Raw genomic sequence first — 22485 nt, 5'->3', positions numbered from 1 at the left:
CTACAAGAGCTAGTTCCAGGACAGGCTCCAAAGCCACAGAGAAACCCTGTCTTGAAAAAAACAATATATATATATATTTGATCCTTGGAACTCACATGGTGGAGCAAGAACCAATCTTGAAAATCATCTTCTGACCTCCATGTCTTTGTGGATAAAGACAAATGAATAAATAGGAAAATGAGTCAACAGACATTTTAAATAGAAATAGATAAATATAAAAATAACAACGAGAGAACCTTAAACATGAATAACACACAGACCCCAGTCACCATTGTCCCTAATCAGACACTTCGGCTGGAAGGAGACTGGAGGTCAGGGTCCACAGGCCACAGTGACAACCCACCCAGCTCACGTCCCGTTCAGACCACTGCTCCGGTTGAACAGCCACTCAGGCCTCTCATTAGCCACTAATTGCTGCCTGTGCGGGCTCCCCCTGGGCCATTGCTGGGATCCCACCTGTTGACAAGATGTAGTGGTCCCAGAAGGACAAAACCGTGAGTTGATTATGCCCTAATGATGCGCTCATTGCCCAACAGTGGTTGCCTTCAACAAATAAATCTCATCGGTTCAGCCTCTGTCACTGAATCTTACTTCACACTGGGCTTTAATGAGGTAGGTGGGGTTTCCACAGGATGAGCACAAGGCTATGGCAGTCCGGGCTCAGTGCCACCAGCACCGTTGCAAAGTCTTCCTACAAAAGGCCACTTTATCGCTATATTGAGAGAGATGCCACCTGAGCCCACAATACAGCACACACTTGTGGTGGGGAGCCCACCCCTTGCAAGGAGCCCAGCACCCCATGGGGAAGTTCCTACAATTCAAGTCATCAGGGACAGGATGAAACACGTTGGCCTTATGTCCACCTACACACAAGAATGGTGACTCCATACCTGTAGGGAACCTAGGCTGATTCACCCACAACTTACTGAGTGTGAGGAGATCTCAGCTGGCCACTGTCACAATCAACTTTGGCACTGTGACAAAATCCTGAAATAATAATAAACTAAAAAGAGGAGAGCCGGGCGGTGGTGGCGCACGCCTTTAATCCCAGCACTTGGGAAGCAGAGGCAGGCAGATCTCTGTGAGTTCGAGACCAGCCTGGTCTACAAGAGCTAGTTCCAGGACAGGCTCCAAAATCACAGAGAAACCCTGTCTCGAAAAACCAAAAAAAAAAAAAAAAAAAAAGAGGAAGAGGGAGAAGGAGAAAAAGACAAAGAAGAAAAGGGAAAAAAGAGGGGCTAAAGAGATGGCTCAGAGGTTAAATGAGCTTGCTGCTCTCTCAGAGGCCCAGAGCTCAGTTCCCAGCACCCACATCGAGCTGTTCACAACTGCCTGTACTCCAGCTCCAGAGGATCAGACTCCATCTTCCAAGGGTGCGCATGCACATTTAAGAGGTAGAGAAAAAAGGTTGGGGATAGAGCTCCGTTGTTAGAAGCATGGAACCCTGTGTTCCATCCGAAGGCTGTATAAACTGGGGGTGATGGTGCTTGTCTGTAACCTCAGCATGCAGAGGTATAGGCAGTAGTGTTGCAAGTTCAAGGCTAGCCTCAGCTACAGCGAGTATGAAGCTAGTTTGAGCTGCATGAAATCTTGTCTTAAAGAGAAAACGGAAGGAAAGAAGGAAGGGAGGAAGGGAGGGAAGAAGGGAGGGAGGGAGGGAGGGAGGGAGGGAGGGAGGGAGGGAGGGAGGGAGGGAGTCGAGTATTGGAGGTTTCAGTTCACCATCACTTGGCTCTGTCACCTTCAGGCCTAGTGTGTGTGTGTGTGTGTGTGTGTGTGTGTGTGTAAAATCACATGGTATGCCCTGCATAGCATCTGGGAAGCAGAGCGAGGGAGAGGCCCTCCAGAGCAACCAACTCCCCTACACACCCTACCCCTGCCGACTGGACAGCATTCCCTGAAGGAGCCTCTCGTAGCTCCATGGAGCCAGGTCTTTACACATGGACCTAAAGGCACATTTAAGATCCAAACCACATCAGATACACAACACACCAAAATAGTGAGTGCCAGCTCATAGAGCAGGTGAGAGGCACAGGGCACAAGGCTGTCCAGGGCCACACACCCACCCTGAACTTGGACTGGTCTGACCCAGGTGCGGGCAACCTCCAGCCCAGCATTAGGCCCACGTGGGATGTGGCATCGTCCACCCCTCCCACCTATTTGCCTAGCTGCTCTCGGGCCCTGGACTCATTAGCCGGATAAGGCCCCTGACAGATGGGAGTGAGAACCTGGTTGAGGAGGCTCCGTGGGTATAGGCACCCTCCCATCCCTCTGGGACCTCAGAGTGGCAGTAAACACCTGTGTACCCTCTGAGCCTGGGGGAGCACAGGCAAGTGCAGCTTGAAGGAGGGGGAACCCCACTTCTCCTTTCTGGATTTTGTAGCGCAGTATCTTTAAACCCAGCATAGGAAGGACTGTTGGAGAAGACAGGGCTGAAATCTCCCTCCTGGCAGCGCTCTCCCCACGGCCCCTTCATTTACTTACTTACTCATTTTGAGGCAGGGTCTCATGTATTATTAGCCCTGTCTGGCCTCAATCTTGCTAAGTAGCTGAGCATGGCCTTGAACTTCTGACCTCCCTGCTTCCACCTCCCAAGCGCTAAGATTACGGTAGCTGATAGATGTCTGGTTTAGGCAGCACTAGGGATTGAAACCCAGGTGTTGTACCAGTTGGGAAGCGCTGTCAACTTGAGCTATTATCTAACCCATTTTTATTTTTGAGACTAGCTCAATCTGACCTCATAATCCTTTCTTCTCGGCCACCAGAGTGCTAAGATTACCTCTGGCTGTACCACTCAGCCCTGCCCCCCCCCCCCCCAGGGTCCTTTTATACCCACAGTACGGAGCCAGTCACACTGACTCAAGGCCAGCTCTAGGCTCTCTCCTGTTTTCCATCCATACTAGCTTGCTTTTCTATAGCTGTGATAAGACACCATGACCAAAGGCAACTCAGGAGAAAAGGGGTTATTGCGCCTTACAGGTTAAAGTCCACCACCCGGGGGAGCCAGAGCCAGAGCACAGGGCAGAGGCCTGGGGACGGACACTGGAGCAGAGATCGTGGATGAACGCTACTGACTGGCTCTTTCCAAGGCTTGTTCAGCCTGTTTTCTTATACAACCCAGGACTAACTGGCCAGGAGTGGAAACAGCCCACAGTTGCCTGGGCCCTCCCACATCAATCATTAATAAAGAAAATAACCCACAGGCCCGTCTGATGGCGGCAACCCTTCAGTGGGGAGCCCTCTTCTCAGGTAACTGGTTTCTGTCAGGTTGAGGAAAACCAATTCACCATCTGTCCCCACAAGGTGCGGTGACATCAAAGGTCTCAAGCTGAACTAAGCTGGACCCCAAGTCTAGCGACGGCAGTTTGGCAAGAGAAGCTCAGAGACACGTAGAGGTGATCACGCGGAAACAAGGGCTGGAGCTGTGTGTTCAAAAGCTCTGGCCACCTGGAACCCCTGAAAGATGGACGGGGTGGGAAAACCTCTGCCCCACAGCCTGGGGAGGGTGGGATGCACTGCAGAGCCCGGATATCAGACTTTTCATGTCCAGAGCTGTGAAAATAAACTTCCATTGCTCTAAGCACCCTGTCATGGCCATCCGTCACAGCAGCCTCGGGGTACTGGCACAGTTCAGGGAAGAGACTAGGCTATGGGCGAGCCTCAGTGTGCACCACACGGCTAGCAGAACGTGGCTGCTTCCCCCAATTGGGTGGCAAGTTGGTACCTGTGGACAAATGAGACTCTTGAGTACCCAGGGCAGCCAGGGATGTCCAAGGAAAGGAATGCCACCCTGTGTCCCAGCAGCTGAGGCCCAGCTGGTTTCTCCTAGTGTCCCTGGTTGGCCCCTATGTCCTCTTTTCCCCTCCCTGATGCCTGTAAACCCTACAGCTCGCAGAGTCTGGCTAGGGACCTGCACAGGGGAAGCACACGGCAAATACCAACTAATGATGATGATGAAACAATTTGCAAAATAGGAGCTTGGGGACCCAGGGGCCTGACATCTACACAGAGCTAGTGCCACAGGGAAATGAGTTAATGAAAGATGTCTGAGGAGATGGTGAGCCCCCAGCAGAAGAATAACCTCATGTGTGTGTGTGTTTAAGATGGAGAGAGAAAGAGAATCAGAAACTGTGATCCTATTTTACGAACCAGAAACTAGCCCCAAAGCTGATGAGATCACATGCCCAGCATGCAAGAACCCGAATTCATCCTCAGGTAGTGAAATAAAACAAAACTTTTCAACTTAACCCTGTTGGTCTCTTGTAAGTGACAGACAGACGGGTAAGCTTGAGACTGAATGTCCTGGATTCAAAGCCACTCCAGAAGGTGAGGTCACTGAGTTTTCAATCTCCACTCTTTTGTTGCTTGTTTGTTTATAAGAGTCTTACAGGGTAGACCTAGCTAGCCTGTGTTCACTATGCCACCCAAGCTGGCCTCAACCTTGAAGGAATTGGGTTGGCAAAAAGGCTCCGCAGGTTGCCAGCTTGACAACCAGAATTCAATTCCTGGAAGCCACATAGACTGGGAAGATGAGAAGCAATAGAATGGGAAGACGAGAAGCAATGCTACAAAGTTGCTCTCTGACGCCCATGTGCTCACTCTCCTCATACTGGCAAATGCCTGGCTTGACACACATACGTGTTTGCACACACAAGATACATTTATTCTAAGATTCCTTTATTTTTATTTTATGTATATGACTATTTTGCCTTTATGTATCCACAGAGGTCAGAAGAGGCCATGGGCTCCCCAAGAACTGGAGTTATAGATAGTTTTGAGTTGCCGTGTGGGTGATAGGAACCCAGCTGAGGTCCTCTGCGAGAGCAGCCAGTGCTCCTAACAGTTCACCCATCTCTCCTGCCTCATACATAATTATTGTTTGTTTGTTTTTTGAAACAGGCTTTCTCTGTGTAGTTCTGGCTGTCCTGGAACTCAGTCGGTAGACCAGGCTGTCCTTGGACTCAAAGAACCACCTCCCTCTACCTTCCAAGTACTGGGATTAAAGTCGTGTGGTTTAATCTCCTAGCTCATAAATAATTTTTTAAAAATGGAACATCTTGTCTCAACTTCCTAAGTGACAGGATTATGGGCATAAATCATTATACCTGGCTATATCTCCACCCTGTCTTTATTTATTTTTATTTTTTGGGGGTTTTTCAAGACAGGGTTTCTCTGTGTCACTTTGGAGCCTGTCCTGGAACTAGCTCTTGTAGACCAGGCTGGCCTCGAACTCACCGAGATCCTCCTGCCTCTGCATCCTGAGTGCTGGGATTAAAGGCATGTGCCACCACCAGCCGGCTACCATCTTGTCTTTAATAAGATACAAACTCACAAAGATACAATTGCCCCATTTAAAGGGCACAATTCACTATGAGTAGTGGTGTTCTCCTGTAACCCCAGTGTTCAGAAAGCTGAATAGAAGATCAAGAGTTTGAAGTCAGACTGAGCTACTCAGTGACTGTCTCTGTTTAGAAAAGGAAAGAAAAAAAGTGTAGGATTTAGTGGGTTTTAGTACATCGGTTTTTGCTTTCTTTTGTGAAATTGCATTTATTTTTGTGTGTATATATACATGTATGCATGCATTGGTGCTGTGCGGTACCTGTGATGGTCAGGTTTGGTTCTCTGTTTCCACCGTATGGCTCCGGGGGATTGAACTCGTGTTATCAAGCTTGCCAACCAGTGCCTTTACTTACTGGCTGGCCTATAAGCCACAGGAGAGTCCCCGACTCTACCTTCCCAGTGCTGGGACTGTAGGCACATTCCACTAGGCCCAGTTTTTACATTAGTGCTGGGGTCAAATGTAATTCCTATTGTTTTCACGGTCATCTCCTCAGCCTGATTGTAAACATTCTAATGGACATTTTGGTGACATTAGTGATATCACAAGGCCAGGCGTGGCATCCCATGCCTTTAATCCCAGCACAGGGAAGGCAGAAGGTGGTGAATCTCTGAGTTTGAGACCAGCCTGATCTACAGAGTGAGTTCCAGGACAACCAGGGCTGTTACATAGAGAAACCCTGCCTTAAAAAATTAAAAAAAAAAACAAAAACAAAAAGACATCACAATGTGAAGCATCAATTTCTGAAGATGGTTACCACCCTGATCAGAAACTTTCTCCCCAACACCCGAGACCAACTTTTGGTCTATGGGTTTGCCTGTTCTGGGCATTTTGCTGAAATGATGTCACACATGTGGTCTCTTGTGGCTTCATTCACACCCACTCCTGTAGTGTCTTCAGGGTCACCAGTGTTTAGATGACCGTCAGGACTCTGCTCTTCCTGCTGTATCTGCTGTGAGCCTTGGATAATCCTTTCATTCTGTCAGCCCTCCACTCTGCTTGTTCTTAAAGGTTTGGGGGCAAGGGGAGATTGCATCACTCTCCTTCAGAGACTAGAATGCACACGTGGGCACTCACCAAACAGAAACTGCTCTAGGACCTGGTCCTGCCCAAGAACCTGCTTCCGTTAATGTTCTCCCACACTCCTATCTTAAAGCTAGTTCCAGGACAGGCTCCAAAACCACAGAGAAACCCTGTCTCGAAAAACCAAAATAAAAAGAGGGGGCAGAGTTTCTCTACGTAGCTTTGGAACTTTCTGTAACTTGCTCTATAGACCAGGCTGGCCTCGAACTCACAGAGATCCACCTGCCTCTGCCTCCAGAGTGTTGGGATTAAAGGCATGCGCCACCACCGCCCGTCTCTGTCTTAAAATCTTAACAGTGCTTGTCGATTTCATTTTGGGTAAACCCATTCCAAAGTGAACCAAAGATAATTTTGTGCTCTCCTGCATATGATGTTCTCCTGATGTATCTGGGTCCTTGCTTGAAGGAAACCCGGACCCCACCGCTACGTGCTGCGGGAGAGATTCTGGGGTTTCATTCTTTGCATTCTTTGCCTATACTACCCTTGTACACCACCACAATCCAAGGGAAGCACGCGAAAACTGAACCCTGACAAACTTGGTGTTTTGCGTCCGGTGGGCTGAAAGCTCAAGGCCGCCAGCAGAGGGCGCGCATCCTTTACAAAGCTTGCCCATGGAGAAAAATGAGCATGCGCCGGAACTTGCGTTTTCCGGCAGAGTGGCGGAAGAGTCCTATCATTTGTGTCATTTTGCGACACCCGCGTGCGACGCTCAGCGGCAGTGAGGCTGTCATGGCGTCGCCCTTCAGTGGGGTACTACAGCTGACCGACCTGGATGACTTCATCGGGCCGTCTCAGGTGGGCCGGCCTTGGGCAAGTCGCGCAGGAGGAGGGGCCGGGCCTCGCCGTGCGCAGCGGGAAACCTCTCCCACCTGTCTCCTTTCCGGAGCACGAGACCCGACCCAGGGCCCAGGGTCTGTCTCAGTCAGTCTGGTTCCCTTCTTACCGACACGGACAGCTAAGGCCAGGGAGGGCTGGGCAACTAGCCATTGGACCCCAAGATGTCCAGGAGGGATTTCCAGAAGCTATGGGAGTATTTAGGGGTGACAGGAAGGCTTAATGTCACATAAAAGGGTGTTCCTAGTATGTAAACCAGCTTGTGATGTAGAAACACAATTGGGGCTGGACAGCCTCCACATCTGTTAGACTTCTCGTCCCAACCCTCTTTCAGAGCCAGTTTGTTCATCTCAGTGGAAGGGACCATGTTGAAGGGATGGGTGAGATGTCCACGTGGGCCACAGCCATAACTAATGTTCTTGGCCTTTCCTGGAGGATGATACAAGGGAGTCCAGACGGCCACACCTGAAAACAAGACCTGGTGTGCTTGCCTGGGTGTTCCTTTGTCCCCAGAGCTAGTAGTCTGTAGCCAAGTCCCACGAAGAGAGGTCAGCTGCCTCACAGGCAGGATGATCTGAGGCATCTGGCCTGGGACTGGACATCTGGAAGGCCATCTCCTAGAAGGCCCCAAGGGTCTGGAGATGTTAAGGGGAGGCAGAGAGACATGAAATTTCATTAGTGGCCGTGATTGAAGGTGACTTCCAGATGTTTCCGAGAAAAGCATTCCTGCCTGGCCATGGCCTCTTGACACCGTCTCTGGTGGTGCTACTGTCTGACCTAGGAAGGACAGGCTTGTCGAGGGTTTTTGCAGACATTAGCTTGCATACAGAGTGAGCACCAGATCCTACTGATCTGGACCTGGAGAGAGAATGACCTTGATGCTGTCTTCACCTTATACAGAAAGGGTGGGCAGCCAGAGCTCAGCATGGCTTCAGTGGTTCCATCATGAAGGTGATGGAACTGGCTTTGGTGGTGAGCCTCACTCTGGCCAGCAGCCAGCCAGCCCTGAGGCCCAGCATCCTCCAGAGTTACCTTCCCCTAATAGAGCCTGTTTTGGGGTCTCTTCCTGACATAGAACTGCATCAAGCCTGTGAAGGTGGATAAGAAGCCAGGAAGTGGCATAGCCAAGATCCACATCGAAGATGATGGAAGTTACCTCCAGGTGAACCCAGTAAGGAGCCAGAGGTCTCACCGCATCCCTGATGGGGGCGGTGGCGGCTGGGGTGTGTGTCCTGGGAGGCAGATCTGAAACACACCTCATCCAGTCAGATCTGGCTACCCTGAAACTCCCTGCACCTCACCAGCTTTCTCACTGCTCACAGTCACCATGGGGAGCTGGGAGGGTGAGTAGGGATGCCCAGGTCGGCCAGCCTGTCCTGTTCTGCACTGGGCAGGGAGCGCTTTTGGGGAGATGGTGGATTTTTTCCCACCTCCCCTTGACCCCTACCTCTAGTAGCTTTGTGGTTTTGGCCCCTCAAGCCGCCTTTAAATGAAAACTAACCCTGACTAGCTGCTCTTTGTACTCTAAGGAATTGCTTTGGAATCCCATGCCCCATTGCACTGAGAACCCTGAATCGGGGCGGGGCCTAGCATGGGTCTGGAGAATGAGTGTGCGGAGCCCTGTGAACAATGGAGAGCAGGATCCAGCTGTGACAGAGAAGGCCAGCTGTTTGTCCACAACAGTGACCTTGTGACACGATAGCACCAGCTAGACCCCAGTGCACCAGGAGGCCCTGGTTCTCAACAAGGGGTCTCAACAAGGGGATGGAGGGACAGAGGAAGGAGCTTATCACCATTGTGCTGGGCTTTAAGGACAAAGGGCCTCATCTTCATGGTGCTGCTGCGGCCAGGCCTTGGGTCTGTTGGTGTGGGTTAACCTCAGGTCGGGGTGTTGGTCCAAAGCACGGGCTCAGAGAACAGTTCGAGGGACTTCTAACCCTCCAGCCTTACTTCTCTGGTCAGTTTGGACCCCTGTAGCTCAGCTACCCTATCTCAGACCATTCCTGCATCTGTGGGAGGGTTGAGGGGCTCAGGCTGAGTTGAATCTACTGTCCTGAAAAAGGAAAGTCAATAAAAATGAAGAGTGGGTGGCAAACAAATTCCCAGTTGTCTCTCCTGCTGCCTGTAGCTGATGTGAATGGAAGTCGAAAGGCTACTTGGAGCTGGGTGGTGGTGGCACTCACCTTTAATCCCAGCACTCGGGGGCAGAGACAGGCAGAACTCTGTGAGTTCGAGACCAGCCTGGTCTACAAGAGCTAGATCCAGGACAGGCTCCAAAGCTACAGAGAAACCCTTGGAATGACTGCCCTGCCCATCCCCCACAAGCCCCTGTGCTCCAGATTCTGCTCACCTGCAGGATGGAAGAACCCAGAAGCTGGAAAAGGCCAAGGTGTCCCTGAATGACTGCCTGGCGTGCAGTGGCTGCGTCACCTCCGCAGAGACAGTACTCATCGCCCAGCAGAGTCATGAGGAGCTGCAGAAGGTTCTGGATGCTAATAAGGTGAGCAGTGGGATCAGCCCCAGCCCACAGCATGCCTCATCAGGGGAGACTCACCTGGTTCGCCCATCTGGCTTCCCGTGACTCCTGCATCTTTAGGTTTTTTGGCTCCTGCGTCAGTGTTCTCTGACACTAGAGTGTTAGACCTGGGGCTTTGGGTTCTCAGTGTCAACACGGCCGACTGTGGTGCGGCTGATGGCATCTGACCACAGAGGCTGGCCTCTGGCTCTCTGTCCGAAGCCTGCACAGCCAGAGACTTTGGCGTTACAGGTGGCAGCACCCGGTGAGCAGCGGCTGGTGGTCGTTTCCGTCTCACCCCAGGCCAGAGCATCGCTGGCTGCCAGGTTTCAGCTGGATCCCTCAGACACTGCCAGGAAATTAACTGCATTCTTCAAAAAAATAGGTAGGTGCAGAACCTGCGGAGAGCGAGCGAGGGCGGCTGGTGTCTCCGCCCCCAAGGCACATGTCACTCACCCTGAACTGAACGTCGGGGCAACTCTCCCTAGTTTGACTTCAGTGTGAAGTTTCACTCTGATGGTTGAGATCGGGCTTAGGAAAGAAGCCACCTGAGTTCCAACTTTGTACCTTGGTTCTTGGGTGTTTTATAGTTACTTGATTCTTTTGGGTTTTGTTGTTAGTGTTTGGGTTTTGGAGACTAGGTCTCAGATGACTGGTCTGGAGCTGATTCCCCTACCTTCACCCAGTAAGGCTTGGAATTACATGCACATGCCGCCTTTGGATTTGGGTTTGGGTTTTTTTTGTTGTTGTTTGGTTTTTGAGGCTCTTACTTTGTAGGCCTGGCTTGCCTGTGTGGTGCAGGCTGGCCTCAAACATACAATCCTCCTGCCTCAGCTTCCTTAGAACTTGGATTACAGATATGCACTGCTGTACCCAGCTTCAGTTATTTGTTCACATATTTAGGTGTGTGTATGAGTGGGTGACAGGACCATTTTCAGGACTTGGTTTGGGTGGCAGACATCAAACTCAGTCGTCAGGTTTGACAGCAGGACCTTCCCTTGCTGAGCCATCTCACTGGCTCTGGTAACTAGTTCTCAATGTTGTCACAGCTGTGTGTTCTGCCTTGGGTCAGCTTTAGCTGACCTCTGTGCCAGGAGTTGGGGTGGAAAAGGACATGGGTGTTTAGAAAGCCCCCCGCTATCGGGGTCCGAGTACCAGAGTGACCCAGCAGGCCATCCTGGGGATGTGGAGGGACTGGGCATGGACATTCATGGTGCCACCTCTCCAGAATGCTGCTCCCGTCTGTTTGGAGCAAACTATTGTCCACCGTGACCAGGAGTCTCTCAGGGGACACCTATGCTCTTGTGTGACACATGTGTATGATGAGGCCTGACACTTGCTGTGGTCCCCAGGGTCCTAAGAAAAGCCAGCATGGGGGTAGGTGGTTCTGAGAAGAGAAGAGCATTCAGTCCCTCATCACCCAGGACAGTTCCCAGTCGCAGGGAGGACTGAAGAGCCAGGAGCACAGTCTTCCACTGGGGTCCTCAAGGAGCTTCAGCTTCTGGCTTAGGGCGGGCAGGCAGAAGTCTACACATCTCACAGTGATGGAGTGGCTGATGAAACACATCTGCACAGTCCATGCAGGGGTGCATATGGCCATACAGGTGGCCCCAGCCCTGAGGGATGTGGTTGTCAGAAGGCCAGTGGATAAGGCAGAGATGTCTGTATGCACCATAAGTTAGACCAGAGGAGGTGAAAGCATCCAGGGGTCAAACCCTACTGGAATGAAAGACAAACACATTTAGGATGTTGCCAAGGAGAGTACATTCTTTAGGAATTCAGTATAGGGGACAGTGGTGGGGCCACTGGACAGCTCTTGGGTCATTTAAACAGCAGATGCTGTGCCTGGTGCTTCCTAGTGTCCCCATAGAGATGATATGCTATGGCACCACTGGGGCAGAGCCCTGCCTTGGCCTGTGGTCTACAGTGCTGCTCCACTTAGGACACAGGTGTCAGATGCTAGTTTTCACCATGGTTAAGGCTAAGGCGCATGTTCACCTTCCATCGCCTTGCAGGGGTACACTTCGTCTTCGATACCACCTTCGCTAGGAACTTCAGCCTCTTGGAGAGCCAGAGAGAGTTTGTGCGGCGGTTCCGGGAGCAAGAGAACTCCAAAGAGGCCCTGCCCATGCTGGCTTCTGCTTGCCCAGGTATATCCAGATCACCAAGTTAGGACTTGATAGACTGACAGCTTGTCAAGGAAAATGGGAGTGATGGGGAGGGGTTATCTGGAGAAGGGTGGAAATGTCAGTACCTAGGAGGTACCTAAGGCCAGGACATCACCTGCAGTCACCAGTTCCCATTGGTGATCACCTAGATGCCAGCCTTCCTTGTAACAAGGATGACGGGAGGAATGTTTTAATGCCACAGTAATTTCTTGTATGAATCGGTCCACCCCCAGAATGTCATGTCACTGCCAAGAGGAGAAGAGCCGTTTGTGAACCACCCCCAGGCCTGCCCCATGCACACCCCAGACCTATTTGTTCCCTTTGCCTCAGGCTGGATCTGCTATGCTGAGAAGACACATGGCAACTTTATCCTCCCCTACATCAGCACAGCCCGGTCCCCACAGCAGGTGATGGGCTCCTTGGTCAAGGACTTCTTTGCCCAGCAACAGGTAAGAGGACTGGGCATCCCCAGGCAACATAATGTGTAGCAGCCTGCTGTGACACAGGAGTGAGAGATGGACTGCTGGCTGGCCAGTGATCCTTTGCCTGTGGCCATGGCACCTCTGGCCGTGTCGAGGTGACTGAAACCTAGTGGTAGCTGCCAGTGGAGTAAGCTTGGCCCCCATATCAGTCTCGCTCAGCTTGTTAGGCATCAGGGGCCCCACTTCTGATATGAAGGCACTTCTCACGTGACTCCCCGTTTAGGAAGCAGGGGACCAAGGGCTAGAAGCACAGTCCACAGGCTGCTGGGTGAGCAAATCAGATCTCACCTGAGGTCATTTCCAGTGAGTCACGGGACCCAGCCTGAAGAGACCCACTGATGGAGGATGAGGAAAGGAGGTGGCTTCCATTGTGCCTGAAACCATGAGCACTAACATCAACCCCGTGCGTCCCCTCTGCGTGTGCATGGCCACATTTCCCTCTAGTCTGTGTTGTTTCCACTGTGACCTGTCCATTCTTTCAAAGGCAGTGAGAGCCTATCTCCTCTGCTGCCACTGGCTGGTAGGGACAGAAGCAGGAGATAATGTATGGCCTGGTCACAGGGTGGCCACTTCCGAGCTTGGTTCAGATGGGACTGAAGCTTTTGGTGCTCTCTCTGTAGCATCTGACTCCAGACAAGATCTACCATGTGACTGTGATGCCCTGCTATGACAAAAAGCTAGAAGCGTCCAGACCTGACTTCTTCAACCAGGAGTACCAGACCCGTGATGTGGACTGTGTCCTAACAACAGGTACAGCCACCCTGCAGATCTCTGCCTCTGTGGTCTCAGGGCTCCCCTCAAGCCAAGCACTGGAGTCCAGTAGACAGCAGGGGCTTCCCGCAGTGCCGCCCAGGGTCCTTTGATCAATGGAACCCCAGTATCGCATCCTTGCTAGTTCAGAAATGAGTCTTGAGGGCAGGCAAGGTCTCCCCGGCTCTCTTTGCAATGCTCCAGGCAGGAATGCCTTCCAATGGGTCTGAAGAGGCTGACTGGACTCGCCATCCCAACACAAGCTGGCGTGAGTGTCCCTCTGGGGACACAGACAGCTTGGCATTCTGAGACCAACTAGAGCATGAGCTGTGTCCTCTGCAGGAGAAGTCTTTAGGCTGCTGGAGGAAGAAGGCGTCTCACTCGTGGAGCTGGAGCCTGTGCCCCTGGATGGCTTGTGAGTTGGTGGTGGGAACTAAGAACCTTTATTTGGGATCAGATGCTGCCTGTGGGGTGGGGCAGTGTCTCGTCCCCTCCTTTCTACCCAGGCTGCCTTCTGGTCGACTCCAGACCTCCCCACAGCCTGGCTGGGGCCCAAGAGTGGCTGAGTTAGAGTGTCAAAGCAGAGCCTGCTCTCGAAGCCATCTGAGCTTCCCAGGGCCACCATAAGAACAGTTCTTAAGGTCTGACTACAAGGGACTTCAACTGTATTGAGCCCCAGCCTCCTGCACTGACCCGCCCCTCTCCCAGAACCAGTAGTGTGTCTGCTGAGGAGCCCACCAGCCATCGAGGTGGCGGCTCAGGAGGCTACCTGGAGCATGTGTTCCGGCACGCGGCCCAAGAGCTCTTTGGAATCCATGTGACGGAAGTTACCTACCAGCCCATGAGGTTAGCAGGGCAGGCACTGAAGTGAGCCTGGGGGGAAAGACCCCTGGATCCCTTCGCACAAGTGGGCCCCCTCTTATGAGCGTGAGGCGTGAGTACTCGCCTCAGTCTCCTCAGTAGTGGTCCTGAGCCTGGGCGATATATGCAAGGACCAGCAGGAGCCTAGTGTGGGGACAGCCCCTGTGGGCTGGGCTGTCATTCCTTGCTGGGCTTCATGGCTGCCCTGTGCTAGTTAGGGAGATCAAGGTTGGGGTGAGGTTACCTGGTGGGCCCAGGGATACAAGCTGTATCCCCTTCTCCATCATCCCTTCCCTGCCTGCAAGCAAAAGAGGGCAGAGCCATATGGTTGTGTGCTGAATCCCAGAAGACTTCTGCACCTGGACAGGGACAGGTTTGCATGGCAATGTGAGGTTTCCCAAGCCCGCTCCTACACTTTCAGGAACAAGGACTTCCAGGAGGTGACCCTGAAGAGGGAAGGCCAGGTACTGTTGCGATTTGCTGTGGCCTACGGCTTCCGCAACATCCAGAACCTTGTGCAGAAACTGAAACGAGGCCGCTGTCCCTACCATTATGTGGAAGTCATGGCCTGCCCTTCAGGTAGTTCCTCATAGCATAGCACAGCAGCCTGCCACCAGTGGGAGGTGGAAGGGGTTGGACAGGAGGGGGTCCTGTCCCCTTTCCACACCTGGGGTCAGGGAGCTCACCCTGACTTTCCACCACCATGCCCTGTACTCTGTCCCAGGCTGCTTGAATGGAGGGGGCCAGCTCAAGGCTCCAGATATGCAAGGCAGGGAGCTCCTTGAGCAAGTGGAAAGACTGTACAGCATGGTGAGGAATGAGGCACCCGAAGATGCCCCTGGGGTCCAGGAGCTGTACCAGCATTGGCTGCAAGGTGAGGGCTCCGAGCAGGCCAGCCGCTTGCTGCACACGCAATACCACGCCGTGGAGAAGACCAACTCAGGCTTCAGCATCAGGTGGTAGGAGGCCTCGAGAATGTGAGCCCCAGGGGCCAACTCCAAGACTCCCAGAGACCACGTGGGTATCAGCAACAGAGAAGACACCAGAGAGCTTCAGAACTCGAGGAGAGCTACAAGGATGTATTGGATTCTGTGCTGCACAGGGGTCCTTAAGCACATGACCTGCGTGCCTCTGGTTGGTAGTGTTGCCTATGGCCCGTGCACTTCCCACTCCACACTGAGCTCTGCAGAGAGGGACTGCAGGCAGGATTGGGAAGCCGAGGAGGCTAAAGGTTCAATGAGGTTCCAGAATCTCTTCTGCTGGCTCAGGGCCATGGGCATATTCCCTGCCCTGTCCTCTGGCTATAATAGCCTGCGTATGAGAGGTTTCCTTTCTGTGGCTAACCCCTGAAGCTACAGTGTATAGGGCGGGTGTCAAACCGGAACCTAGTGGGGCACCTGCCTGTTCGCCAGGGCCTTGCTGTCTGGACAGTCTGTCAGCACCAAGCCTGTATGGCCGTGAGAACCGTAGTTGAGTCTCACTGAGCTTGGCTCTCACCCAGCCTCACCACTAATAAACAGGTCTGCAACTCTGGAAGCATCTGCTGTGTGTCTGGCACCACTATGGGCCTTGCCAAGTTTTATTCACCCTTCTCGGTCCCCGGGACATGTATGTCTCAGGGCCCACAACAGCCCCTTCAGAGATTCCGATGTGTGGCCCCATGAGCGGTAGAGAGAAGGAAAGCACCATTTGTTGGTTCTTCAGAGCAAGGTGGCAGGGCCTCAGAGGAATGTTCTGGAGGCCAGGGTTCCAGTCAGCCTGAGGTCAGGGGAAGGGGTATGGAGACAAGCAGGCTCCACCCAGGGCTCATTTTTCCTGGGGTGCACTCAGAAGTCCCCACTGCAAGGCCAGGAGTGCCCGAACCTGGGGCTGTGGTGGCTCCAGAGCGAGCTGGAAGCGTGCTCGCTCCCTGCAGAGCACCTCCAGGACCTGGGCTGGTGCCACCTGGCCTGTGAACTCACGAACTGGATCCTCTCTGCAGGGAAGAGTATGCTGGGGAATTGTGGGGCTGGCCAGCTGCCCATAGGGGTGGGGCCCAGCAGGGCAGTGGATGGAAGGAAGAGGGCCCTTAACAAATGCCCTTCCCTGGTGCCAGGGACATTCAGCTCAATAAATAGTCCCCAGATACTACTAACTACCCAAATGACTGCCAAAGAGGCCCCAAGGATGCCAGGCTAGTCCTGAGACTACTCCATGGGGAGACTCCGGCTGGCAGTGTGCATAGCCTCTTGAGGCTGCCCCACCCACTGGTATGGCTCAGGCCCCACCACAGAAAAGCCCAGGGCACAGCCATACTTACGTCACCCTCAGGAAAGGGTTGTACAAGAGCTCCTCGCCCAGTGTCGAAGGCACGGTAGGTATGTCATCATCGTCCCTCTTCTGCAAAGAGCACAGGCCCCTGGTCACCGCTGGGCCAACAGCCAACCAGCCACAGGGAGACTAGGGTAGGTGACAGGTCTCCAGCCAGCTGGAGCCAGCAGAGGTGTCATTCTGACTCTCCACGACTTCCCCCAAACTTCAGAAAGACTACCACCCCCACCCCTGTTTTGGAGCCAGAAATGGATGCACCTGGGCCCAGGACAGCTTAGCTCGCACATGGTTGTTGCAGGGCTCCACCTTCTGTGCAAATTCAAGATTGCTCAGCGTATGCTCATGACCACAGAACACCTTCTGTAAGAAGAGGGAGCTCAGTGAACATAGATAGCTCCAAACCGAGGGAGGGCCAGGCACGCACCCCTAACCTAGCATCCATATCAACTTTACCAAAGCAGGACAGGCATAGAAGCATAGGTTGTACCAGGGAAAACTCCAGTACCAAGCATGTGAACCCCACAGAAGGCTCTCTCACCGTCTGGGGTGGTAGGGTGCCTAGGGTCTTGGTCAAGCTCTGGTACATCTGCTGGGCAGTGTCCTCCAGATGCCAGCCACAGCCTGCCACTGACAGAGCATCCCCTAGGGAGGAAAGAGGGTCAGAAGGGGTAGGGAGGGCACAGCGGAATTGCATAAGTGGGTAAGTCCAGGCTGCAAGGTACCAGAGAAGAGGGCTGGTGGGTCCAGGCATTCATCCTCCCACAGGAAGTAGCACATGTGGCCAGAGGTGTGGCCTGGCGTCAAGAGGCATCGCACGTGGATGGCCCCAAACTGCGATGGTGAGGCATTGGACCTGTGAGGACTGGTAGGCAGGCCCAGGTCAGGACCCTCCCCACCCCCTCTGGGTGCATACTTACCTGAAGCTCCTCCCCATGTGCCAGCCTGCGGGTTAGTGCACAGATGCGCTCATCTGCTCCCATGACCGCCAGTCCTGGCTGCAGGTGCACCAGCTCTGCATTTCCACGTGTGTGGTCCCTGTGAAAGTGCAGGGGCCTGGTCAAGTCGGGGTGCTAGGGAAGGAACATGCCTTAGGCCTGCGCACATACCCTCTACTCACCAGTGATGATGGGTGGTCAGCACCGTGGTCAGAGACACCCCCTCGCGGCCTGCAATCTCCAGCAGCTGGAAAGGATGGAGGTGTAGTGCTGTGGGCCACCCATCCCATACTGGGACGCTAGTTTCAGGGCTTAGTTCTACAGGCAGCCCCAGGACTCAGAGCAGCAAGGGTTAGGGGAAATATCGGCAGACAATTACAAGAACTGGAGCACCAGGAACATCAAAGGTAGCTGTAACTTTAGGGGAGCCCAAAGATAATACATCAAATGACATAAAACTATAGGGGTCTGGTCGGGTCTGTTCCAACCAGAGTGGCAGGGAATCCCTTGATGACATCCTTTGTCGGCCCTCACCCTCTTGGGCACAGCCACATCCACAGCCACTGCCTCCCGTGTGTGCTCCTCTATGATCAGGTACATGTAGTTGTCTTCAAGTACCGGGATGACTTTGACCTTCATGGTCGCAGACCTCAGCCAGTCCACACCTTCTCCAGAAGAGGCAACCCAGTCTAGTGAATCCCTTTTCCTGAGCTGTACGAGGTGGGTCAGACACACACACACTGGGGGTACAAAGAAAGAGTTGCTCCGCTGCCCAAGATCTTCTTAGAGGACTCACTTCAGATCCAAAACTCAGCCGGCGCCCCTTGTACCAACTTCACCTTCCCCCAAAAGTTATACAGCAATGCGGCTTCTCTTAGCTCCGCCCCTGGTTCTGCCTTCCTTCACAGGCCCCGCCTCTCTCAGTTACAGTGAGACCCCAAGGTCTGAGTCGACCTCATTCCCTTCTCACCCACACATAAGCCGCCAGTCTAGCGTCCCTGACAGATCGTGGCCGCTGCCCACCACACTCCCCCTCTCTCCAGCTGCAACCCTGAGTGCTGCTGAGACCTGACAAACGACTGGAGGAATTACGCATGCGCAATAGAGAATGCACCGATAGAGCCCAGTGTGGGATGGTGAGCGTGCTCCAACCCAGCATCAGTACAGGGCACCTCTTCCAACTTATCCTTCCTGGTGCCCAGGTTGAGCTAGTTCGTGCGGTCTACTGCCCCTGATTATGTCTGCTTCTCTCTGACAGACGGGTGTGTCCAGTTTGTTCACCTGCTGGTGTGAGTTCTGCTGACACAGGAAGCTAGTTAAGAGTCTGAGTTACAGATCCCTGCAGGAGGTCAGAACATCCCACATAAAGACAAATAGTGCCCACAATTGCAGTACAGGCTTGACGTCGTCTTGCACTTCTGGATCCAACTGGCCTGAAATAAACTGGTTGCCTTTCTGTATTTCCCAGATGGCATGGGGCCGCCATGAAGGAGTGAAAGGTGCAAGGAGTTGAGCACTCCCCTCTTCGTGAGCACTGAACGGCCTTGCCCTTCCTTGTAGGCAGGATGGGTAGTCTCTAAGATCAACAGAGGCCTTGGCAACACTCACAGCAACAGCCAGGAAGCAGGCCACGATCAGACAGATCCCTAGCCAGGATTCCTCTCCACTATGGAGTATGTGGCAGCCTCAGGCCCCAAGCCAGGTGCCCCACTTCAAGTCACAGAGAACGTGAGTCTTTCCAGGACACGGATGTTGCCTTGGGGTCCTTCCTTTCCTTCACAGACCAGAAGGGAAGAAGTCCCTGGATCTCGTGTCTGTTCCTGCCTAGGGAAGGAGCTGACCTTGTTCAAGAGAAACGTCATGCTTCTATAAGAGTGGGGTCCACAGCCCGGGCTGGAGACCCACCTAAATGTGTGTGTGTGTGTGTATGCCTTCCCAGGTTGTTCCAGGAACTGAGGATTGGCTGCCAAGAGTTTCTGGACAGCCCGCCTGGGCTACCGGCCTGGAGGGAGAGTATCAGACAGATCCAGAGCTGAGTGAGAAGCAGCGGTTGCAGGTAAATGTGGGGCTGTGGGGTTCTGTAAGAACAGGGAGCCCACAAAGCCACTGGCAGCATCCCTCGCCCTGGTTACCCACAGATTTCCAAGGAGCTGGTTGACCTTCAGATTGCAACCCATCGCCTTCGTGAGCAGCATGAAGCTGAAGTCTTCGAGCTGAAGAGGGAAGTGAGTAGCCAAGCAAGCTCTGTGTGTCAGCCTGGGTGCATGCAGGAACAGAGTGCGCATCCAGGAACAGAGTGTGCCCCCAGGACAAGCACCACTAAGGGGTTCAGGTGCCCGGGAATAAACATGCACTTTGTGGGCTTTTACCTGGCCCTGTGCATATGCTCCTACATAAATACCAGCCTCCTGCAGTGGTCCAGCAAATAGCCCTGCTCACCCTTGATGTCCACAGGTTCTTCGACTGGAAAGTCGGGTGCTAGAGCTAGAACTGCATGGAAATGGTGACTGCCGGGGACATGGAGTCCAACCAGCAGCCAGTCCGGGGCAACACAAGGTGCCACCACAAGAGGTCAGTGGAGAAGCCCACGCCTGAATGTGTCACCTACAACAGAGTCCAGATCACCATGAACACGTAGAGAGCTGGGCTGGGCACCTCCACAGGGGCAGTGAAACAAGTATCTGCTGTCCCCTCCCTCCCCTCCCCTCCCTTTGCTTCCCTTCTACCTTCTAACCATAAAGGTGCAGCTCAAGCAAGACAGACTCTCTGAGCCTGAGACCCTGAGCAATGTGAGTACACAGCCACCTAGCACGGGGGCGGGGGGGGAGTAGGGGGTTCCAGAGTTTGCTGTCTCTCACACAGCCAGCTTTTGTTCACCAGCAGAAGCTGCAGGGAGAGTTGAATTTGGTCCTGGAGCATCACAGAGTCAGACAGCAGGCACTGGAGACACGAGTGTGAGTTTCACCTCGCCTAGAACAAGCAGTGCCCAGTGGCCTACAAGGTCACAAGCCCTGGCCTAGCTGTGCCTGTACTGTGTCCACAGGGCAGTCCTAGGCTGGCAGTTGCAGAGAGCCCAAGAGGAAGCCAGGGCAGCTGATCAGCGGCTGGCTGCCCAAGCAATGGTGAGGGTTTTTTGCCCACCCTATGAACCTCAAGATCTAGCAGGAGGGTGTCCTACAAAGAGAGCCAGAGCCCTTTGTATGTCCCAGGTGCTGTCAACCTGTCAGGATCAGCTCCGGCAGGCTGAAGCTGAGAATGCTCAGCTGCAATTGCAGCTGAAGAAGTTGAATGAGGAGTATGCTGTCCGGCTGCAGCGCTATGCCAAAGAGACAGTGGTGAGCACTTTGTCAGGTTCTGTGGCAGTCGGAATGGCCTCTGAGTCTTGAGGAATGTGAGCCTGGCCTGGGCGTTCTGGGCAGGCAGTTATGGGGAACTTTGTGGTGCCAGGTCCTTGCACAGTCAGCTGGGGTAAGAGGTGAGGTTGAGTCCAGTCAAGTGCCAGCCTACCCAACTCAAGCCCAGCTCCTACAGTTTGACTGCCTAACCTAATCCAAAGCGAGCCCCAATCCTAGCTCCATCCTATCCAATCTCCTCCAGGAGACCACCAACAGTACAGGTCAGGCAGCCCTTCAGATGTTCCTGGAGGCCACTCTGCAGGACATTCGGGCCGCACACCGGAGCAGAGAACAACAGCTGGCCCAAGCGGCCCGGACCTACCGCAAGCGCCTGGTGGATCTGAGCCGGAGGCAGGAGCTGCTACTATCCACCTGCAGGTGGGCTCCACCCTGTCCTAGGCACCCGGGGTGAGGTGGCCCCATAAGAGCTGCACTGTGGCTCAGCATGCCACAGAAGCAGTCCTAGGCGCACATAGATCCCAACAGGGCACGTGGTACTCCCAGGGCTACTTTTGCAACAGCCATCAACCTGGAGCCATCATCCATGCACTGGGCCACTGAACTCAGCCACCAAAGGGAGCATGAGGTAAGGCTGGGGCCCAGGTGCCCTGTCCCTGCTGCCTGAAACTGCCTTGAAGTCCAGAGCCCCTGCACTCCCCCCAGACCTCATCCCAAGCTCAGAGCCTTTGGAGCGGTTGGCTTTGTTCAGTCAATCAAGGGACCCCACCATGTGCTTTTACAGTATGGCCGATACAGGACACTGCTACTGTGCCCCGAGAAAAGACCTGGTGCAACTTCTAAGGAAGGAAGGTCACAGCCACTGTGAGTGCCCTCCTGTTGGTATATGGGAGGGAGGTCTAGGAGTCAGGCAGACAGAGCCAGAAGCTGCACATCCTTCACTGATTCTGCCAACCCTTGCTGCTGGCTGGGATTCTCCTATCCCTTGGACTCTGTTTGTATGGGGGACACTGGTAATCATAGGAAAATTGGATGGCTACTTTGTTAAGCATCTGATAGGTGAAACTTGGGTTTGGTGGAAGCGAAGTCTGATGACATGTCCAGCCCTGGATTTGGGCTTCTATACCAGCTCTATAATCTCTTGAGACATCATCTCCCAGGGACTGGGGGAGGCACCTAGTAGACTGGAGTCACTGAGCCGGCCAGAGTGTTCTGCTGGTACTGATGCTCCAGGGCCCCAGGTAGTGCTATAATGTCCTAACACCACACAGCACATATTATGCCTACCTTGGAAACTGCTCCTCCTGCCCTCCTCCCTTCACAGGGCCCGCGATACTACATCCTGGTCCCAAATCCAGCAGAAGTTGCGGGACTTCTCCCAGGACACCCAGGTAGTAGGCAAGGAAGGATGGGGACCCCCTCCCTACACCTTGCCCTGGCTCATGGCTCATTCCTCCACCAGGTAGAGCTAGAACGAGAGCGGGCACAGCTGATGGTCCGGGCCACCATGGCGGAACAGCAGCTTTCTGAGTTACAGGAGTATGTGGACCAGCACTTGGGCAGGTAAGCTGGTATGACCCAGGGCCCTGGTCTAGGTGGAAGGGAAAGAACCCATGGCCACACAAGTGATTGGTCTGATCATCCCAATCAGGTACAAGCAGGAAATCCAGAGACTGAGGAAGCTGGTGAAGACAGGAGATCCCCAGGGAGTAGAAGCTATGCCTTCCTCTAGGCCCCGACGCCCAAGGACCCAGAGTCACTAGCTAGCTAGTCTCCCAGAGGCAGCACAAATCAAACCTCTTCACAGCCAACATGGCATCTGCTGCAAACCCTATCCCATGGAGTGATAAGTCAGG

At 53.5% G+C, this 22485-nt stretch overlaps 3 protein-coding genes across 3 annotated transcripts; 2 read left to right on the top strand and 1 right to left on the bottom strand.

Moving 5' to 3' along the window:
* Nucleotides 1-7080: 7080 nt before the first annotated feature.
* On the top strand, nucleotides 7081-15567 carry Ciao3 (cytosolic iron-sulfur assembly component 3). Its single transcript, XM_075941462.1, has 11 exons — nucleotides 7081-7216; nucleotides 8331-8426; nucleotides 9612-9755; nucleotides 10023-10155; nucleotides 11786-11920; nucleotides 12269-12387; nucleotides 13041-13170; nucleotides 13513-13585; nucleotides 13879-14016; nucleotides 14453-14610; nucleotides 14756-15567. The coding sequence occupies exons 1-11, from the start codon at nucleotides 7151-7153 to the stop codon at nucleotides 14992-14994; spliced, it is 1431 nt and encodes a 476-aa protein (XP_075797577.1). The 5' UTR covers nucleotides 7081-7150; the 3' UTR covers nucleotides 14995-15567.
* A 131-nt stretch (nucleotides 15568-15698) lies between these two features.
* Nucleotides 15699-19093, bottom strand: Haghl (hydroxyacylglutathione hydrolase like). The gene is made up of 8 exons (XM_075941464.1): nucleotides 17811-19093; nucleotides 17459-17523; nucleotides 17259-17376; nucleotides 17064-17172; nucleotides 16880-16983; nucleotides 16600-16701; nucleotides 16331-16410; nucleotides 15699-16006 (listed from the first exon to the last, which is right to left on the bottom strand). Exons 1-8 carry the CDS (start codon nucleotides 17913-17915, stop codon nucleotides 15838-15840), a joined length of 852 nt encoding a protein of 283 aa, XP_075797579.1. The 5' UTR covers nucleotides 17916-19093; the 3' UTR covers nucleotides 15699-15837.
* On the top strand, nucleotides 18942-22444 carry Ccdc78 (coiled-coil domain containing 78). The gene is made up of 13 exons (XM_075941467.1): nucleotides 18942-19004; nucleotides 19216-19332; nucleotides 19415-19501; nucleotides 19731-19847; nucleotides 20139-20230; nucleotides 20320-20398; nucleotides 20486-20611; nucleotides 20874-21049; nucleotides 21176-21257; nucleotides 21414-21493; nucleotides 21954-22020; nucleotides 22092-22192; nucleotides 22281-22444. The coding sequence occupies exons 1-13, from the start codon at nucleotides 18945-18947 to the stop codon at nucleotides 22390-22392; spliced, it is 1296 nt and encodes a 431-aa protein (XP_075797582.1). The 5' UTR covers nucleotides 18942-18944; the 3' UTR covers nucleotides 22393-22444.
* The last annotated feature ends 41 nt before the right edge of the window (nucleotides 22445-22485 follow it).

Source organism: Microtus pennsylvanicus, chromosome 11 (genome assembly GCF_037038515.1).
Source record: "Microtus pennsylvanicus isolate mMicPen1 chromosome 11, mMicPen1.hap1, whole genome shotgun sequence".
Classification (NCBI taxonomy): domain Eukaryota; kingdom Metazoa; phylum Chordata; class Mammalia; order Rodentia; family Cricetidae; genus Microtus; species Microtus pennsylvanicus.
The sequence above is the reverse complement of the archived record's forward strand: the minus strand, read 5'-3'. Positions and strand labels throughout refer to the sequence as shown.

Excerpts from the sequence above, each read along its gene's own strand:
- Ciao3 (XM_075941462.1), top strand. The coding sequence starts at position 7,151 with ATGGCGTCGCCCTTCAGTGGGGTACTACAGCTGACCGACCTGGATGAC. Across the intron at positions 8,427-9,611 it reads GTTACCTCCAGGTGAACCCA|GATGGAAGAACCCAGAAGCT; the intron begins GTAAGGAGCCAG and ends GCTCACCTGCAG. Across the intron at positions 10,156-11,785 it reads TGCATTCTTCAAAAAAATAG|GGGTACACTTCGTCTTCGAT; the intron begins GTAGGTGCAGAA and ends ATCGCCTTGCAG.
- Haghl (XM_075941464.1), bottom strand. The coding sequence starts at position 17,915 with ATGAAGGTCAAAGTCATCCCGGTACTTGAAGACAACTACATGTACCTG. Across the intron at positions 16,984-17,063 it reads CCCACCAGCCCTCTTCTCTG|GGGATGCTCTGTCAGTGGCA; the intron begins GTACCTTGCAGC and ends TTTCCTCCCTAG. Across the intron at positions 16,007-16,330 it reads AACCCTTTCCTGAGGGTGAC|AGAGGATCCAGTTCGTGAGT; the intron begins GTAAGTATGGCT and ends TCTTCCCTGCAG.
- Ccdc78 (XM_075941467.1), top strand. The coding sequence starts at position 18,945 with ATGGAGTATGTGGCAGCCTCAGGCCCCAAGCCAGGTGCCCCACTTCAA. Across the intron at positions 20,231-20,319 it reads CAGGCACTGGAGACACGAGT|GGCAGTCCTAGGCTGGCAGT; the intron begins GTGAGTTTCACC and ends CTGTGTCCACAG. Across the intron at positions 21,258-21,413 it reads GCCACCAAAGGGAGCATGAG|TATGGCCGATACAGGACACT; the intron begins GTAAGGCTGGGG and ends GTGCTTTTACAG.